Consider the following 20,777-nt stretch of genomic DNA (forward strand, 5'->3'; position numbering starts at 1 on the left):
GAAAAGGAATTTAGGATTCTGAATGGCAAGATCAACTAAAAAAAGGAAAAAAAAAATACAATGTAGGGGCCGGGAGTTTGGCCTAGTAGTAGAGTGCTTGCCTAGCATGCAAGAAGATCCAGGTTCGATTCTTCGGTACCACATACATAGAAAAAGCTGGAAGTGGTGCTGTGGCTCAAGTGGCAGAGTGCTAGCCTTGAGAAAAAGCCCAAGGAGGGGCCGGGAGTTTGGCCTAGTGGTTAAAATGCTTGCCTAGCATGCATGAAGACCCGGGTTCGATTCCTCGGTACCACATACATAGAAAAAAGCTGGAAGTGGTGCTGAGGCTCAAGTGGTAGAGCTCTAGCCTTGAGAAAGTCCAAGGACAGTGCTCAGGCCCTGAGCTCAAGCCCAGGACTGGCAAAAAAAAAAAGAAAAAGCCCAAGGACAGTGCTCAGGCCTTGAGTTCAAGCCCCACAACTAGCCAAAAAAACAAAACAAAACAAAACACAAAAAAACAACGTAAACAAATTCAGAGGGTTGGGGATATAGCTTGCTTATCATGCACTAGCCTCTGAGTCAGTCTCTAGTACTGCAAGAGAAGAGATCAACTATAAATTGGGCAACATATTTGTTCAAAATTGTGTTCAGGGGCTAGAAATGTGGCTTAGTGGTAGAGTGCTTGCTTAGCATGCATGAAGGTCCACATAAACAGAAAAAGCCAGAAGTGGCACTGTGGTTCAAGTGGTAGAGTGCTAACTTTGAGCCAAAGAAGCTCAGATACAGTGCCGTGAATTCAAGCCCCAGGACTGGGTCCCAAAAAACCCAAACTGAGGTAGGACATAAAGTACTATAGTTACCCAACAAAACCTAAGCTCTTACCTATGAGTGCATAGGACAGAAACTTGTTTACAGAGGTGAGAGCCAGGCCAGTGATAGGGCCAGTGGTATCTTCAGAGCGAATCACTTCCAGAAACGGACGAAGGAATATATTTGGCTCAATCTCTGAGAGTTCTACAAGAAAAAAAGAAAAAGAAAAAAATTAAAACTCACAGAGAGGGAGAAAATTTTTGCTAGCAAGTCAACAGATAAGGCATTAACATCAAGAATATACAGAGAACTCAAAAAATTGAACAGTAAGAAAACAGGTAACTCAATCAATGAATGGGCAAAGTAAATAGTTCTCACAAGAAGAAATACAGATGGCTAACATTCATAAAGAGATACTCAATACCCTTAAGCCATAAAGGAAAAGAAAATCAAAACCACATTTAGGATTCCATCTCATTCCAGCCAGAGTAGCAGACATCAAGTAAACAAATATGGGAGAGGATTCAGAGAAAAAGAATCCTTCACACACTTGGTAGAAATGGTGGTGCAGCCTCTGTGGAAATGGGAATGGAGGCTCCTCAAAAGACTAAAAGTAGATTTTTCCTGTGACCCCTATCACACCACTATTGGGCAAATAACAGGATATATCTTTACCTAGAGTTTAGTTTGTTTTTCTAGACTCTCATCTTTCAGAGCCAGTCTCTCTTATAGGCTTCCTAAATAAGGTAGAAACATTTAGAGATGTGATCTAAACTGTCCGATCTTAGAAACAAAAGGAAGCTGGGCTCCTGAGCACCTTTATTTTCATGTAAATGCTTGCATGGCATACTTCATTTCTACCATCTCCCTCCTTCCCTCACCTGACCCCTCCCTCTGGGGGTAAACATTCCCTGGGCTCCACAGTTTCCTAGATCAATGCTTTTATTAATTGGCAGGCTAGGTAGTATTTTGCATGCTTTTCAGTATACTGATCACATCTGCTACATAAAACATGACTCTGCTGGGTGTCAGTGGCTCATGCTTATAGTCCTAGCTACTCTGGAGGCTGAGATCTAAGGATCACAGTTCAAAGCCAGCCTGGGGGGGAAAAAAGTCCCCATGAGACTCCTATCTACAATAAACTCAGGAAAAGCTGGAAGTGGTGCTGTGGCTCAAGTGGTAGACCACTAGCCTTAAGTAAAAGATGTTGAACTCCAGGCCTGGGTCCTGTACCTGAAGTCCCAAGACCAGCAAAATAATACCCCCCAAACCAAAAAACATGCTTCTCACCTTGCACTGTCCATTCAGAGATATACAATTTGTACAGAAATGTGTTTGTTGGTGGTTATGGTTGAGATAGAAACAATGTGTTGGTGAAAGCACATATTCTATCTCCTAATCTATTTATCTCTAAATCTATTTATCTGCCTGCCCGCCTGCCTGCCTACTTACCTGCTGGTACTGGGGTTTGAACTCAGGGCCTTTGAATTTGTTACCACTTAAGCACCCTTCCCTCTTTCCCCCAGCCCACATAATGTATGTATATTTAAAATATTAACACAAGTAAACTCATGTATGGGTTGGTCTGTCATTTAATGTTTGATATATATGATAAAAATGTTCAGATGAAAGTAGCAATTATGAATGGGGCGAGAATCTAGAGTTAGAATGAGGAGAGAAAAGCTGGGCACTAGTATCTCACATCTATAATACTAGTTACTCAGAGGCTAAGATCAAAGCCTGCCTGGGCAAGAAAGTCTGAGACTCTTTTATCACTTTTTCTTTTTTGGCATTGGGGATTGAACCCAGGACATTACACTTGTTAGGCAAGTGCTTTGCCACTAAGCTGAGTACATAAGACTCTCAGCTCCAATTAATCACCAGGAAACCAGAAGCTTCTGAGGACGGGCACACAAAGACAAAGAGGGTCTCATTATGTAACACAGGCTGGTCTTGAACTCAGTTGTGGGATTACAGGGGTACTCCAACATGCCTGACCCTGCCTCTTGTTTTTGTTGGTAACAGTCTTTTATAAAACCACTACCAAAGGTAGGATATAGAACTATTTCGGAAAACTCCCTCTACCCTCCCATATACTCAGACCTTTCCGACAGTGCTAACCCCTGTCCAGTATTGATCTATTCTCCATCACCACTTTTATTTATTTATTTTTGTGGGTCATAGGGCTTGAACTTGGCCTGGGCACTCTCCCAGAGCTCTTCAGCTCAAGGCTACCACCTTTCCCTTGATCCAAGCCCCACTTTCCATTTTTTAGAGGTTAATTGGAGATAAGAGTCTCAGGTCCTTTTGTGCTCAGGCTGGCTTTGAACCTTGATCCTCAGATCTCAGCCTCCCGAGTAGCTAGGCATACAGGCATGAGCTATCAGTGCCCAGGTCATTACCACCTTTTATTAAGAATCTCATGAAAGAAATCATACAATGAGTAATCTTTTTTTTTTTTGCTTGAACTCAGGGCCTGAGCACCATCCTTGGGTGTCCCTCAAGGCCAGCTATGGCACCACTCCGGACTTTTTTCAGTGTATGTGGTACCGAGGAATCGAACCCAGAGCATTGTGCACGCTAGGCAAGCACTCTACCACTAGCCCAAACTCCCAGGCCAGTGAGTAATCTGAGGCTGGCTTCTTTCAACAAGATGCTTCTGAGATCTGTCCAAGCAAGAGCTTGGACAGGTATCAGTAGTTTGTTCCTTTTAACTGCTGAGTAGTATACTATTATGTGTATATGCCTATAGTTCTTTGTTATTTTAATCCATTTTCCAATTTGAGGCAAATATGAATGTTAAAAAACACTTGTGTTTTGTGTGTGTGTGTGTGTGTGTGTGTGTGTGTGTGTGTGTGTGTGTATACAGGTTTTAATTTCTCTAGGATAAGAATATAGGAACTGGACTTCTTTACAGCCAAGCTGTTTTCCAGTATTCTTTGCGTTCCTACCAGAAACAAGATTTCTAGTTTCTTCACATCTTCTTTAGTTTGTGGTATTTTCAAGATTTAAATATATATATTGGTGATAGGGAAGGGGGGAAAACAAGATGAGTGGAGGGGGTGGGGGAAGAGAAATGGGGTAAGAAAGGGTTGCAATGTTTGTAATGTACCTTCTATCTGGCAAATATAATGTAACCCTTCTATTAATTACAATAAATGTATTAAAATATATATTGGTTTATATCATTTATGGGGAGAGATTTCATTCTATATTTCCAGGTTAACACAGTATTCTCAATCCATTTCATCCCCTTCAACACACTCCCTGGCTCCCCTCCCTCTAAGAAACAGAATCCTCAACAGGTTTCCTTGTTCCTTTTTCATAGTTGCAAATAGTCTATTCATTTTTTATTCTCTTGCAGCTGTTCCCTATGCATAAAGCCTGTCTCTCTTCCTTCTAACTCCCTTTTGATCATCATCATTTGTTGAGTTTCTTCATTTTGCATCTTCACTTTTTTGTTGTTGTTCATGGGACTTGAACTCTAGGTCTGCGTGCTGTCCCTGAGCTCTTCACAGGCTGGCTTTGAACCATGATCTCAGCTTCCTCAGTAGCTAGGATTACAGGCGTGAGCTACTGTGCCTGGCCATCTTCACTATTTTTATAAAAGCCATTCATGTGGGTAGAGTAATATTTCTATCATTTACTAATTCATTTTGCCAGCACTGAGGATAAAACTCAGGGCTTTACAATTGCTTGCCTCACTTACCCACAGTTGGCCCTCTGCAACTTGAGCCATACCTCAAGCCCAACTCTTTGCTGGTTATTTTGAAGACACAGTCTGTTTTATAAACTTTTCTGGCTGGCTTTGAATTATGATCCTCCAGATTTTAGCCTCCCCAATAACCATGTCTCATCCTGCTTCCATATGGTTTATATTTGTATTTCTCCAATAGTATTTATCACTCATATATCCTTTTGGGTAATGTGCCTATTCAACTCTTTAGTGTTACTGCAAAATGGTAAGTTTTTAATCTATTCTGCATTCAGTCCTTTACTGGTGACAGAATTACAGATACTTCTCTAAGTCTTATTTTTTTTCATTCTTTTAACAATATCTTTTATAGAGAAGACATTTCAGCTTTTGATGAAGTCCAATTTTCCTTATTTATTTCATAAATTGTGTGTGGAATAGTGTCTAAATTTACAGGACTCAATCTCAGGATTTTTTTCTATGTGTGCCATTACCAGAACTTGAACTCAGGTCCTTAGATTTACTTGGCTTTGTTTAATGGTTTAATTGGAGATAGAGTCTTACATATTTGTGTGTTTGGGGGGAAGGGGGTCGTGGGGCTTGAACTCTGGGCCTGGGCACTGTCCCTGAGCATTTCAGCTCAAGGTTACTGCCCTACCCCTTGAGCTACAGAGCCACTTCCAATTTTCTGGTGATTAATTAGAGATAAGAGTCTTACAGGCTTTGTAGTGCCCAGGCTGGCTTTGAACTGCAATCCTCAGATCTCAACCTCCTGAGTAGTAGCTAAGATTACAGGAATGAGTCATTGGGTCCAGTGTCTTGCAGAATTTTATGCCCAGGCTGTCTTTAAACCTCAGTCTTCCAGGTCTCAGCTTCTTGAGCTGAGACCCACCAGCAACTAGTGGTTTCCCCCCCAACCCACCACAGGTAAGAGAGGGTCTCACCAGGTAGTCCAGGCTATCCTAAAACTTGCTGTGTGGCCCAAGCTGGCCTCAAACTTGAAATCTCCTTCCTGCTTCAGCTCTGAGTACTGTGATTACAGATATATACTGCTACACTTGACAGTATTTCTTTTTCCTATGTTTTCTTCTAAAAGGTTTTCAATTTTACATTTTTTTTTAGACCTGTGATCCATTTCAATTTTTGTGTATGAGGTCAGTGTTCATGTGTTTTGAGTATGGATGTCAAATTGTTCTATTACCGTTCTGTTGAAGTTGAAGCTTAGATACAATTTTTTTAGCCAGTCCTAGGGCTTGAACTCAGGGCTTGAGACCTGTCCTTGGGCTTTTTCAAGGCTAGAGCTCTACCATTTGAGCCAGAGCACCATTTCCGGCTTTTTCTATGTATGTGGTACTGAGAAATCAAACCCTGGTCTTTGTGCATGCTAGGCAAGCACTCTACCACTAAACCAAACTCTCTGCCTCAAATACTAAATTCTCATCTGCGTATTTTGTTTTTTAGACAGGGATAGTAAGACCTGAGCTCAGCCTGGTAAGTGAGGGGGGCCCACTTAAATAACTAACTAAATAAATAAACAAAAAAATCTATTTTTTAAAAAAAAGAAAATGGGAAGTGGGGCTTGGCACAAGGGTAGGGTGGTAGCTTTGAACTGAAGAGCACAGGGACAGTGGCCAGGTCCAGGGATAGGGTGGTAGCCTTGAGCTGAAGGGCTCAGGGACAGAACTCAGGCTGAGTTCAAGCCCTATGACCCACCAAAAAAAAAAAAAAAAGTATATGCTGTTGTTATAACCATTTCTTCCTGGAGGAGAAAGGTGAATAAGTAGAGATGGAGTGTTTAAAGGGCTGGGAGAGGTTTCGTAGCAGTCCTTCAATTGATGCTGTCTCTTTTTCAATATCTTTGCCTATTGATCTATCAGAATTGACCAATCATCTATAGACTTTGCTAACATTAATTCTGAATTTTCTTCTTTATTTCCTTCTTTATGTCTTCTCTTCAAGGCTCCTAGAAAAGACCTGACAGGATGGTGATTAATAATAAAATTGCAACTGTCTTCTCTTCTTGTTGCCATTACAATAACTTAAAAAAAAACAAAACAAGGCTACAAAAGGAGTTTGTTGAAAAAGCTGCTCTAAGTATAATGGACACATAAAGCTTGCATGAATTGTTCTGTTGTAAAGTAGAGCAGCAAAAGTTTGTAATTTCTCCTGGGCTTTCCAATTGCCTGCTTAGGTTTAGGTTTGTTCATGTGTAGTACAAGCAGGAAAAGCCAAACAGTGAAGAGCTTCAGCAGCTCTAGTTTGCCTGTAGGTTATAATCTAAGCGCTTTCCTTTCAATATGTGCCAATTTCCTCTAGAAGCAAGAGAACTAGCCTTTAGAGTTGATACCCAAAGAACTGTGGCAGTGAGGCAGATGGATTCGGTCTGTCCTCAGACCACTATGTATGTTTGAAGCCAGTCTTTATGGACTTCATTTATCCCTGCTCACCTTGTTAAGGGGGGGTCTCACTTTCCCTCTTGGATTAGGAGTGAATCTGGACAAACTTAATGCTTAATTTGTGTGACAGTACTACAATCAATAACTAACAGTGGTTAGTACTGGTTAGGAAGAACAAAAAGTATAGAATAAACTTTTTAGCTGCCATTTTAGTCATACAGTTGGGAAACCCATAAAGTAATAGTTTGATGTAACATATAAGAATATAATGCATAAGCCAGGTGCCAGTGGCTCAAGCCTAAAATTCTATCTATTCAGGAGGCTGAGATTTGAGGATTGGGGTTCCAAGGCTGTCCAGGGAGGAAAGTCCCTGAGACTCTTATCTCCATTTAACCACCAGAAAATGGGAAGTGGCACTGTGGCTTCAAATGCTATCATACTTAGTGTGTGACCTTAAGTAAGTCATTTAACCTCTCACAGCATTTGTTTCCTTATTTGTAAACAGAGACAATGTTACTGTTTTTCAGAGTTATTTGGAGAATAACTCTGGTGGCTTAGCTACAGAAGAGGCTGAGATTTAGAGGATTATGGTTCAAAGAAAAGTCCACGGGAAGCCAGGTACTGGTGACTCATGCCTGTAATCCTAGTTACACAGGAGGCTGGGATCTGGGGTTCAAAGCCAGCCTGGGCACTTTTATCTCCAATTAAAAACTAGAAAACTGCAAGTGATGCTATGGCTCAAGAGGTAAAGCAGTAGCCTTGAGCTGAAGAGCTCAGAAACAGTGCTCAGGCCCAATATTCAAGACTCACAACCAACCCCCCCCCCCAAAAAAGAGGAAAATAAAAGAAAAAAAAGTCCATGAGATTCCATTTCCAGTTAAGTAACAAAAGCCAGGCTAAAAAGCCTGGCTCAAGTGGTTAGAACAAGTAAGCTGAGAGCATGAAGCACAGAACCAGCAACCAATAAAACCCAGAAAACCCCTGGGCATAAGAATTATATTTGGTTTGATTTTGGCGTGAGGTCTCACTATGTTGGGCATAATGGCCTTAAACTCTAGGAGCCAATGAATCCCCCAGCCTTAGCCTGAGTTGCTAAGATCACAGGTGTGCATCAAATGCCTGCCTTGATAATTATACTTAATATACATAGCTATTGCTGACTTCCAAGGGAAATTAAGGTTAATCTTCTGAGAATTGTAATACATTTCTAAAATTGACAGACAATAGATCCAGCAGCCAGGTAACCTGATTCGTTAATGGGAAGGTCCAAACTGGTAAGGTCATTCTCATTCTAATCAAGATTCACACATCATATTGGGCAAAATCATGTATGAAACTATTTTCCTCTGCCTATGCTATGTTTAAGCTCTTGTCAAATCTTTCTAAAGTGGAAGCTAAATTTGATCTCAGGAAGACAGGCTGGCCCCACTTAACAAGAAAGAGATAGTAAAAATAAGATCTTTGGGAGCAGATATTTATCAGAGAAAAGAGTATATTCCCCAGACTGACACATGCTATGACACATGCTGTCAGGGTTTTCATACCTGGCAAAAAGACATCCCCTTCCTATTTTCTCTCTCAGGAGAAGCTGAGCTACTTTACAGATAGATATGGCCAAGACCCCAATAAGGTGTTTAAGCTAGAGAGAATAAGTACATGCAATTTCTTTCTTGGTCACTTAGGAAGCTGAGATCTGAGGATCAAGATATAAAGGCACCCAATGAAAAAATGTCCAAGAGACTCTGCTCAATTAGCCAAAAAGCTAGAGTGGAGGTGTGGCTCAAATGGTAGAGCACCAGCCATGAACAAGAAAGCGTGAGGCCCTGAGGTCAAGCCCTAGTATTAAGAAAAAAAAAAAAAAAAGGACGGACCAGGAGTGTGACCTAATGGTAGAGTGTTTGTCTAGCATGCATGAAGCTCTGAGTCCGATTCCTTGGTACCATATACACAGAAAAGGCTGGGAGTGGTGCTGTGGCTCAAGTGGTAGAGCACTAGCCTTGAGAAAGCTCAAGGACAGTGCACAGGCCCTGAGTTCAAGCCCCAGAAATGGTTTAAAAAAATCTACTTAGAAAGGGTATCAATGTTTGTGAAGTAATGCTCCTTCTATCTGATGAATATAATGTAACCCTTCTATTAATTACAATAAAAAATATGCTCCCCCCCAAAAAAAAAATCTAGTTAGGGGCCGAGAGTTTGGCCCCTAAGAAAGCGTGAGGCCCTGGGGTCAAGCCCTAGTATTAAGAACAAACAAACAAAAAAAAAGATGGACCAGGACTGTGACCTAATGGTAGAGTGGTTGCCTAGCATGCACAAAGACCTGGGTTTGATTCCTCGGTACCACATACATAGAAAAAAAGCTGGAAGTGGTGTTCTGGCTCAAGTGGTAGAGCCTCAAGATAAAGTCTAAGGACAGTGCTCAGGCCCTGAGTTCAAGCCCCACGACTGGCAAAAAAAAAAAATCTAGTTAAATTATTATCTTTATACTCCTCAGGAAATCCCAGTATATGGGGAAACTAGGGCCTAGAGAAGAAACGTAATTTTGCCAAAGTCACAAAATTAGTGACAAAAGGCCTGGGCCTAGAACATTTCTCTATTACATTTCTCCTGCTGTATAGGGCAGGAATACAGAGGCCTATATGGGTTGGTACTAAGTCTAGGCTAGTAAGTAAGATCTGTGGAACCTGATATTTAGCAGTATTTTCTAAGACTAAATGCCTACCTGACCACACTACAGTTCTTGATAACTGAAGTTATGCTCTCAGCCCAGACATATATAATCTAGAGGCTTCTAGCTTTGCTTAGTTTGCTCATTCTTTGAGTTCCTACTTTTCTTTTCTTCTTCTTCTTTTTCCCCCCCTGGTCCTGGGGCTTGAACTCTGGGCGTGGGCATCGTCCTTGAGCTTTTGTTCTCAAGACTAGTGCTCTATCACTTGAGCCACAGCTCCAATTCTGGCTTTTTGTGGTTAATCTAAGGTAAGAGTCTCACTTTCCTGCCCCAGCTGGTGTTAAATCATGATCTTTGGATCTCAGCTTCCTAAGCAGCTAAGAAGAAGCATGAGCCACCACTAGCTCACAGGCTGGACTACTATTTCTTTTTTTGTGTGTGTGGGTCATGGGGCTTGAACTTGGCCTGGGCGCTGTCCCTGAGATCTTCAGCTCAAGGCTACCACCCTATCCTTCAGCCAAGCCCCACTTCTCAGTTTCTAGAGGTTAACTGGAGATAAGAGTCTCAGGTCCTTTTGTGCTCGGGCTGGCTTTTGAACTTTGATCCTCAGATCTCAGCCTCAGATCCTGGGTAGTTAGGATTACACACGTGAGACTCTTACCTTCAATTAACTACCAAAAAACCCAGAAATGGCACTGTGGCTTAAGGGGTATGATGGTAGCCTTGAGCTGGAGAGTTCAGGGACAACGTGCAGGTCCAGAGTTCAAGTCCCACGACTGACCAAAAAAAAAAAATATTCCTATATACAGCAGAGTCAGAAAAGTAGAAAGTGAGGACCTAACACTTGTTCCTAAAATAGAATGTACCAGGACAGAAACCCCAAAAGGTTCTGTGCTCAAATAACTTTGCTCTCTGCCACTGGATAAAGAAATGTCAAGAGGGGTAAACATAGCAGGCTTCTGCTTTTATCATGTTTTGACTTATTAGTTTGTTATATTTGGTCCATCTTGTGGATGATGACATTCTATCTCTAGGAACACCGGCCAATATTTACAGGATGAAGACTTTTGGAGGCAGGTTGGTAACCCTCTAGGAAGCAAGAAAAGAGCAGAAGTAGACTCTGAGGGCAAAGGGGTCGAGACAGGCATTTCTAAAGCCAAATAGTGTTGAAATAATATACCGCAGGCCTTTTTTCTTGTTAGCATAATCCAATTGAGAATGCCCAACTGCCCCTGATAAGAATCACTCAGGAGTGAAGAGTTTCACTACCAGGGAAAGCAGCTTATGTGTGCATTTTGGCTCAGGAATGTGCCAGCCCAACGTTGGCCAAATGAGAAAAGGCTGCTACAGGCTGGAGAACACGGTCTCCTGGGAGGGGATGACTGCTCAGAGAGTAGGCTAGATGATGTTCTTTTTTGTCCAAGGCCAGTGCTTGAGGCCACACATTGAGGCCTTTCACACAATTTACTAAAAAGTATGGTAGCTCTGACATAAAGAGAAAAGTGTCAGGATTCATTGTCCCTTTTAGTCAGGTCACACTCATCATTTGAAAAGACAGGAGACTTGGGGGGAAGTGGCAGATTTTTTGACAAATGGCCAGTTTGGAACTTCTATTTTAACATCCTAATATAGGGAGCAGGGTACTCTTCCCACTCATGTTGAGCCAACAATGAACAGAACAGCACCATGACATCTCCAAAGGGCTTCACTAGCCTTGGGTCGAAGATGCCCAGAATTAATTCTTGTTATAATTTGGCATTTACGGACTAGAAATTGGACCGGAACTACAGGAAAACCTGAAGTATTATTTCTCTAGTGAAAGATGCATTTCCCTTCCTCCGATTTGTTTCCACAGCTCCCCCACCCCCACTCCCAATCCTACAATATGAACAAGTCACCTTCAGATTACCCCTCTTCCTAATCTGCACTGTTTGTTTACTGGACTGTTTGTGCCTTGAGGTTGACAGTCTTCCAGGGCGGGAATTTTGGCTGCTTGGCTGTAGTGTCAGATGTCTCCTTGGTTGTGAAATTACTCAGCCTGCTTACTATGAGCAGCATCATGATACTTTCCTTCTGAAGAACTCAGGCAGCAGCAGCTCAAGCAAATAAAATCCTGTCTCTGGTCAGGCCAAAACTGTAAAACACCAGAAACTATTCTTTCTGTTGTGGCCCACTAGTGAGTCACAGAGGGGTAGAATAGCTACAATTAGCTAGCTGCATGCTTTTTAACGGGTAGACACATTTACTTCTCTTTCCTAACATTTTTATCCACAAAATGTAGATTATTATGAATAGAAGACATGTAATATGTTTAGCACTTGGGATGATACAAAGTAATAAACAGTAGCTACTGTAATTATTTTTATCTCTTCTAAAAGGACAGTAAGTATTCCAATCAAGAGGAACCTATCAAGAATTCTCTGGAGGCTCTGGATGTAGTGCTCATACAAAATGCAATCCAGTCAATGAATGAGAGATGAGTTAATTTCACAGGGCTACTGATCCAGAACAGGAAAACAAGAAAGAGTATTTCTCTTTTCTGAGAGTATACCTATCCCAAAGTGCACCATATATAACAACCAAGTTGTCTTTGTATTTATCCTTAATTTGTATTCCTGTTTCTCCTTTATATTTTTTATTACCATATAGTAATCATACAAAGGGGTTTTCATTGTTTTGTGTCTTATATGCATATTTACAGTATACTTGGATTTACTGATCCTTTTTTTTTTGCCAGTCCTGGGCCTGAGCTCAGGTTCTGAGCGCTGTCCTTGGACTTTCTCAAGGCCAGAGCTCTATCACTTGAGCCTCAGCACCACTTCTGTTTTTGTGTGTGTGTGTTTTTTTTCTATGTATGTGGTACCGAGGAATAGAACCTAGGTCTTCGTGCATGCTAAGGCAAGCACTCTACCATTAGGCCAAACTCCCAGCCCTTACTGATCCTTCTTAATACTTACCTTTGGTAGTGTTAGGGTTTGAACTCAGGGCCTTATACTTGCTACACAGGTATTTCACCTCTAAATCATGCTTCCCAGACCTTTTTGTGATGATAATTTTTAAGATAGGGTTTCACTTCCTGTCCAGGAGTATACCTGGACCATGATCCAACTTTTAGGCTTCTAGTTGTAATTGGGATGATAGGCTGTACTAATACAATCTGAAAGAGTAATACCATGTATGTTGATTCTACTAAGAAAAGAAAAAATGTTGTGGCTCATGCCTATGATCCTAGCTACTCAGGGGGTTGATATCAGAGGATTACAGTTTTAAGGCTACCTAGGCAGAAAAGTCCATGAGATTCCCCACATCTCCAGTAAATCAGCAAAATAAAGCCAAAATAAAGTCAAGCGGTAGTATGTTAGTCATGAGCAAGCTAGTGGAGGGAAAGCATGAAGCCTTGAGTTCAGGCCCTGGCACAGGAGGAAAAAAGCTTATATTGCCTTTTAAGATCATCTTTATTCCATTTTTATAATACTGTGAGTCTGCAAAGGATTGGCATAAAGAAAAAGACAAAAGGAAAAAAAAAAAAGGGGGAGCCCAGTGTGGTGGTTCATGCTTGTAATCCTAGCTATTCAGGAAGCTGAATCTGAGGATCAAAGTTCAAAGGCAGCCTAGGAACTAAAGAATGTGAGACTCTCATCTCCAATTTACCACTAGAAAACTGGAAGTGGCACTGTGGCTCAAGGGGTAGGGCGGTAGCCTTGAGCTGAAGAGCTCAGGGACAGCACCCAGGCCCAGAGTCCAAGCCCCAAGACTGAAAAAAAAAGGATGGGCTGGGAGTTTGACCTGGTGGTAGAGTACTTGCCTAGCATACACAAAGACCCTGGTTCGATTACTCAGTACCACATACATAGAAAAAGTTGGAAGTGGTGCTGTGGCTCAAGTGGTAGTGATCTAGCCTTGAGAAAGCCCAAAGACAGTGTTCAGGCCCCGAGTTCAAGCCCCAGCACTGGCAAAATAAATAAATAAAAATAAATGTTACTCTTTAAAAAAAAAAAAAGGAATTGGCACTTTATCACAGTTTGAGAAGCACCATTTTAGAGGTCTACCTGAACATCTCATGAAAATTATGAACTGTTCTTTGCTTGCATGTATCCAAGAAGTACGTCCTAAATTAGTAATGTTGTTACTGAAGTCCTGCTAGGAACATAACCAGCAGTTGTAGGAATGCTCTTGTCAGAGCTTCTCTGATGCACCAGCACTTGAAACTAGAGGACAACCTCCATTCCTGTTTAGAAATGTCATGAGAAAGTTAATTGTATCCAGGGTTGGAAAATGTCCAACCTATGGGTCACATAGACTTCAAAATCGTCTTGTACATGACAGGACATATTCAATGCTTTGAGTTGGTTGCACGCAGCCCACCAACCTACATTGATAATTTCATATGGCTCATAACAATGTTATTATGAATAGCCAAATGACTCTGAGCAGGGGAAAAAAAAGGTTCTCTCTCTTTTTGTTACCAGTACAGGGTCTAGAGACTGTCATTTAGCTTTATTTGCTCAAGGCTGTTGTTCTACCTTTCCAGCCACACCTCCACTTTCAGCTTTTTAGTGGTTAATTGGAGGTTAACCACTCATGTCCACTCTCATGGACTCTTCTTCCCAAACTGGGTTTCAACCAGAATCCTCAGATCTCGATCCCATGGAGTAGTTTAGATTACAGGCATAAGCCACAAGTGCCCAGCAATGGTTTTCTTTTTTGGAGGAGTGAGGGATTGAGGATGATAGCAAACATTCCTGGTGGCCTCACTAAAAACATCTAGTCCTTCTAGTTGTTTTTATCTTTTTCTGAGACCAGGACTCCAACTTGGACTTTGACGCTTGCCTTCATTCACTGGCTGGTGCTCTACCACCTGAGCCATACCTCTAATTTCCTTCTAGGTTTTGTTTGTTTGTTTGTTTTTATTTGATTTGTTTTGTTTTGTTTCGTTTGCCAGTTTTGGGGCTTGAACTAAGGGCCTGACTGTCATTGGACACATTTTGTTCATGGCTAGCACTTTGACAATTGAGCCCCAGCACCACTTCTAGCTTTTTCTGAGTATGTGGTATCAAGGAATCAAACCCAGGGCTTTGTTCGTGCTAGGCAAGCACTCTACCACTAGATTACACTCCCAGCCCTCCTTCTAGTTTTTTATTTGTAAATTTCTACAAAGTTTTGCCTCATGAACTGAAAGTATTTGAGTGAATCTTTTTCTTTTTGCCAGTCCTGGGGCTTGAACTCTGGGGCCTGGGTGCTGTACTTGAGCTCCTTTTTTGTTCAAGTCTAGTGCTCTACCACTTGAGTCACAGCACCTCTTCAGCTTTTTCTGTGATTTAATTGGACATAAGACTCTCACAGACTTTTCTGCACATTTGGCTTTGAGCTGTGATCCTCAGGCTCCTGAGTAGCTAGGATTACAGACATGAACCACTGGGGTCCAGCTAATTAATCTATCTTAATAGCCATAACTTCCAAATTGATGGATTAAAAATGTGGTTATCATTTGTCTAGCACTCTCATCCATTGGCTGAATTGTATATTGTATGAGGCCTATAAGCAAAGCTTCCGTGGAGAATTCTCCATGGGACTTTGTACAAGTCTATGTGTGGTACCACTCCTGCCTCCCAAGTCTCCAATGCCATAATAAGCTTTTTTATTTAAGTGGCAGATTAGCAAATCAAAAATAGAAATATGTAAAAGGAATAATATGCCAAGATTAAATAAGGTATGAGAATACAAGGCTGATTCAATATCTGAAAAACAATCACTCTAACATCAGTATACTATAGAAGACAAATAACATATTAGATGAAAAAAGTATTGGATAACACCCATTCATGATAATAAACATCTACAGAAAACTGATAGATATGACTGAAGGCATGGCTCAAACTATAGAGTATTACCAGTTATGAACAGGAAAGGAGAGAGGTCTTAAGTTCAAGCTCTAGTACTGATACCAAAAAAGCAAAGAAACAAAATTTAAAAATGCTGATTTATTGCATTCATCCTAAAACTAGGAACACGGGAGGATGTCCATTTTCTTAGAAATCCTAATCAATGTAATTAAACAAGAAAATAAAACAACATGCCGGCCATGGTGGCTCACACCTGTAATCCTAGTTACTCGAGGCTGAGATCTGAGGATTGCAGTTCAAAGCCAGTCTGGGCAGGAAAATTTGTGAGACTCTTATATCCACTTAGCCACTAGAAAACCAGAAGTAGCACTCTGGCTCAAGTGGCAGAATGCTAGCCTTGAGCAAAAGAGCTCAGGGACAATGCCCAAGCTCTGAGGTTCAAGCCCCAGGACCAAAAAACAAAAAAAGAGAGACAAGAAACAAAACAGAACAAAACATGTACACACACACACCCCCCAAACCCAGCATGTAAATTAAGAAGAAATAAAACTTATATGTACACATTTTGATTTTTTTTTCTGGTACTGGGTCTTGAACTCAGGGCCTTGCACTTTTGCTTGGCTACTTTTCTCACAGCTCAACTTCTGGCTTTTTGCTGGTTAACAAGATCTAAGAGTCTCACAGGCAGAATGCCCCAGCTGGCTTTGAACTGGACTCCTCAGATCTCAGCATCCTGAATAGGTAGGATTATTAAGTGTGAGCCACCAGCACCTACCCATTAGACATCTGAAATTGGAACCCATTCTTTTAAAGTCTTCAGTTGAGGCAATCCTTTGAAAGTCACACTTCCATTAATTTCAACTACAGAAACTGCTGCTTTGGCTAACTTTCAATTTCCTAGTGTGTGTACATGCCAGTCCTGGTGCTTGAACTCATCACCTCACTATCACTTTTGCTGTTGTTGTTTTTTTCTGCTCAAAGATGGCATTTATCATTTGAGTTACTTCCCTGTTTTAACTTTTTTTTTTCTTTTTCTTGGTCAGTTATGGGGCTTGAATTCATACACTGGGCACTATCCCTGAGGTTTTTTTGCTCAAGGCTTCTGCTCAACCACTTTGGGCAATAGCTCTACTTCCAGTTTTCTGGTGAGATAAGAGTCTATGGAAACCTAGCTCCTGCTTTAACTCTTTTTTTTTTTTTTTTTTTTGCCAGTCTTGGGCTTGGGCTCATGGCCTGAGCACTGTCCTTGGACTTTCTCAAGACTAGAGCTCTACCACTTGAGCCTCAGCACCACTTCTGGCTTTTTTCTATGTATGTGGTACCGAGGAATCGAACCTGGGTCTTCGTGCATGCTAGGCAAGCACTTTAACCACTAGGCCAAACTCCCGGCCTCTGCTTTAACTCTTGACACAAGAGAATTATTAGTTTCTCAAGTCCTGACTAAAACAGAATTTACTATGGTATAATTTATTTTCTATCATATTTGGTACAAAGGTACTAAGTCATACTCAGCAAAAGGCCACTGGTAATATTAACTTTACTAAGGGTAATGCTGACTCCACTGTATATACAGATTTGAGAAGAAAAGACACATCCATGCTTCTTGGTAAGATTACGAAAGGTTTTCATGTGATGCATAGCCTAATTACTCCCTACTCAAGAAGAATTTGGGCTAGGCACCAGTGACTCACAGCTGTAATTCTAGCTACTCAGGAGGATAAAATCTAAGGATCATAGTTCGAAGCTAGCCTGGCTAGGAAAAGTCTGAGAGACTTTTATCTTCACAACCATAAAAAGTCAAAAGTAGAGCTGTGGTACAAGTGGTAATACATTAACTTTAAGCAAAAAAAAGCTCAGAGACAGTGCCCAGACCCTGAGTTTAAGCTTCAGTACTAGTAGAGGGAAAAAAGGTCAGGGGGCCTCTTACAGGACAATGTTCACTCACCTGTTTCGAACATTAACAGACCATAGTATATATACTATTATATAGTTATGTTCTACAGAAGCCTCTAATCCAGCCCCATTTGATTACTACCCAATTCTTCTGGCCAAGCCTTAGCCTCTCAGGGAGTTGGCACGGAAGAGAGAAGCTGGAGTAGCATTTCAAACACCTGTTTCAGCTTTTTAAATGTTCGTTTCAGGCCACTATGCTCTGACAGCAAAGACCCTGATGACATGACTTCTCTCCTACCAAATATTCTCACAAAAGAAAGAAGACCTGGGGATATAGTCACGATGAAGAACTATTTCCTTTAAGGTTAAATATATGCTATCCTATTGGCCCACTAATTTACTCTTATTTATTCAGCAGAAACTAAAACACGTTCAAAAAGACTGTTCACCCAAGACATGAGAAAGCGTATCAATGTTTGTGAAGTAATGCACCTTCTATCTAGTGAATATAATGTAACCCTTCTATCAATTACAATTACAATAAAAAACATATGATAAAAAAGATGGTTCACAAACAGTATAATACTATTTGTATTAATACTAACAAAAATAAAAACCTGAAAGCCATGTAATGTCTTTCAATAAAAGAATGGATATTTTCTTTAGATATATCCATATACTTGAATATATAGCTCAGAAAAAAAACAACACAAAACAAAAAAAAATTCATGTCACAACAGATGACTTCCAAAAATGTGCGAAGCACAAAGAAGTTACATACAAAGAAGTACACCCTGTGTGACTCTATTCAAATGAAATTTCAAAACTAACCTATGGTGATAGAACTCAGAAAGTGGGGTTCTTTGGTGTGGATGGGTAAGCTAAAGAGAGCATGAAGGAACCTCAGGGAATAGTGAAAATATTCCTTAGTTCTTTAGTTGTTTATTGACAGAAATTTGTATTTCAGCTTGGGTACCCCAAGCTGTCCTTAAACTTGTGATCCTCCTGCCTTAGCCTTCCAAGTGCTAGTAGTACCAGGAGTGCTAGAACTGTACCCAGTTCTAGCTGCCAAGTTGTATCTTTTTATTTTTTTAAGATGCTAGTTACATAATTTACAAATTAGCAAAGCTTACCAAATGAACATCCAATCTTGTATATGTTGTTGTATGGATCTCAGGAAACAACAACATGAAGGATAGGGATATAGCTTAGTAGTGCAACATACAGCATACATGAAGCCCTGAGTTCAATCCGTAGCATGGCCAAGTTTGTGGTTTTGTTTTGCCAGTCCTGGAGCTTGGAATCAGTGCCTAAGCACTGTCCTTGGGCTTTCTCTACTACTTGAGCCTTAGCACCACTTCTAGTTTTTTCTGTGTATGTGGTACCGAGGAATCGAACCCAGGTCTTCGCACATGCTGGGCAAGCACTCTACCCGTAGGCCAAACTCCTAGCCCTCTGATAAGTTAAAAAAAAAAAGGGGGGGGAGGGTGTTTCATTTTGTTTTGTTTTGTGTCATGGGGCTTGAACTCTGGTCCTGGGTGCTGTCTCTGAGCTCTTCAGCTCAAGGCTACTGCCCTACCCCTTGAGCCCCACTTCCCCTTTTCTAATGATTAATTGGGGATACGAGTCTCACAGTCTTTAGTGCCTGGGCTGGCTTTGAACCGTGATACTCAGATCTCAGCCTCCTGAGTAGCTAGGGTTACAGGCATGAGCCACCATGCCCAGCTAGTTTTTTGATAAGTCTCCCCTACAGGCATTAGAATAGAGACAGAACAAATATGCTTCCCAATTCACAATCCTGGGAACAGAGGCTCAACAGCCAGTTGAGCTGCCACCTCTGTGCCCTTTGAACAACCTTTGAGGAGAGAAGAGATTGTCAAGTATAACTTCCCAAAGAAGGGTCACCGATACACTTTAAATGGTATTTACTTTCCTGTTATTAACATATGACTAGGGCTCAATTAAGAAGAAAGTTCACATATAATAGGCCTTGAGAACTTATAAGTACAGATACAAGTCAGAGCACGCGCTCGCTAGCGCGCGCTCTCTCTCTCTCTCTCTCTCTCTCTCTCTCTCTCTCTCTCTCTCTCTCTCTCTCTCTCTCTCTCTCTCTCTTTCTCTCTCTCTCCCCCCTCCAGTCCTGGGGCTTGAACTCAAGACCTGAGCAATGTCCTTGGGCTTTCTCAAGGCTGTCCTCTACTACTTGAGCCATAGCACCACTGCTGGCTTTTTCTGTGTATGTGGCACCAAGGAATTGAACTCAGTGTTTCGAGCATTCGAGGCAAGCAGTCTACCATGAGGCAAGGCTCCCAGCCACAGAGCTCTAATTTTTTAGGTACCACTACTCTGTCTTGCACAAAACATCATGTTCTCTGTTCCACAGTTCTTTCTTTATACAATGTAGTTGGTGACTTCTCTACTTCACTTTAGTAACTCTGTACTAGGGATTGAACCATGGCTTGTATATGTTAGCTTGCCTGCTATTCTCAAACTGCAGTCCTGCCTCTGCCTCCTGAGTGGCTAGGATTACAGGGATGAACTGTCAGGTCCACCCTCATTTTAGGTTTTAACACTGCATGAGTTTAGAACTCTTAGCAGTTTACTGACTTACAGGATCAGTTGAGGTAGGCATGGCATGGCCTTCCTTAGTATCTACACAGAGACCACCTGTCTTTTGGCTTAACAAGGCCATCCAAAGGAATTCTGCACACCATGTAAAATAATTCCTTTAACATACTTCTAGATTAGAGCAAAGAAATTAAGATGTGAAATGATGCTAGCATGGCAAACTCAATGTTTCATGGAATGAAAGAGTAAATACCTTGAAAACACAGAACACTGAAAAGCAAACATGCATAAAGTATTATTGTGCGAGGTATGCATTGTACTAAAAATTTTGTACACATAATTACATTTAATCCTCACAAGAACTTATATGGCAAGTTTGCTAAAGATTGGATTTGAACTCATGTTCAAATGTGCTTTTTTTCTACTGTCATTTGGCAAGAAATAAGTTAGAGATCATGGATCCCAAAGGAGCTCTGTTAAACCGTAGCATTTCTACTTCTTACACATAATCCATTCCCTGTTCTTTGGTAGTTTATGGCATTACACAGAAGAAAGGGTTAAACCTACAGTTAGGAAAAGGAAATTCCATGGAAAATTGGAACACATGCTGTGGCTCTGACTAAATTTCACACTCATTTGGTTGAGCAACATCCATAGTGTGTGAGAAAAGATTCTTTCCCTCTGCAGCCTCCCACCCTCATCGTTTATGCATTCCATCACCTGCTGCCTTCCTTCAGACTAAGCTGAGGGAGAGGAAGGGAAGACTATACATCTTTGCTTGGAGGATATTTAAGCCAGAGGTTAAAAAACTCAGTGTAGAAGATGTACTGTGTGAAAAAAGAAAAGGAATATTACTCTTTGGTTTCCACTTGGCCCAGTTTAGGAAAGAGCTCTTGGGACTAACTGTAATAAAAGAAGGGGGGTGGACT

The 20,777-nt window shown here is 41.2% G+C and overlaps 1 protein-coding gene across 5 annotated transcripts in view; it reads right to left on the bottom strand.

Moving 5' to 3' along the window:
• Gbf1 (golgi brefeldin A resistant guanine nucleotide exchange factor 1) overlaps positions 1 to 20,777 on the bottom strand; it is a 124,139-nt gene that overhangs the window by 34,250 nt on the left and 69,112 nt on the right. For all 5 annotated transcript variants that reach the window (XM_090346023.1, XM_090346022.1, XM_090346021.1 and 2 more), the window contains exon 4: positions 862 to 993. In XM_090346023.1, coding sequence (XP_090202149.1) covers positions 862 to 993 — 132 coding nt within the window. The remainder of the gene's footprint in view (positions 1 to 861; positions 994 to 20,777) is intronic.

This window comes from Megascapheus bottae, chromosome 15 (assembly GCF_031878675.1).
Source record: "Megascapheus bottae isolate mThoBot1 chromosome 15, mThoBot2.hap1, whole genome shotgun sequence".
NCBI classification, from domain to species: domain Eukaryota; kingdom Metazoa; phylum Chordata; class Mammalia; order Rodentia; family Geomyidae; genus Megascapheus; species Megascapheus bottae.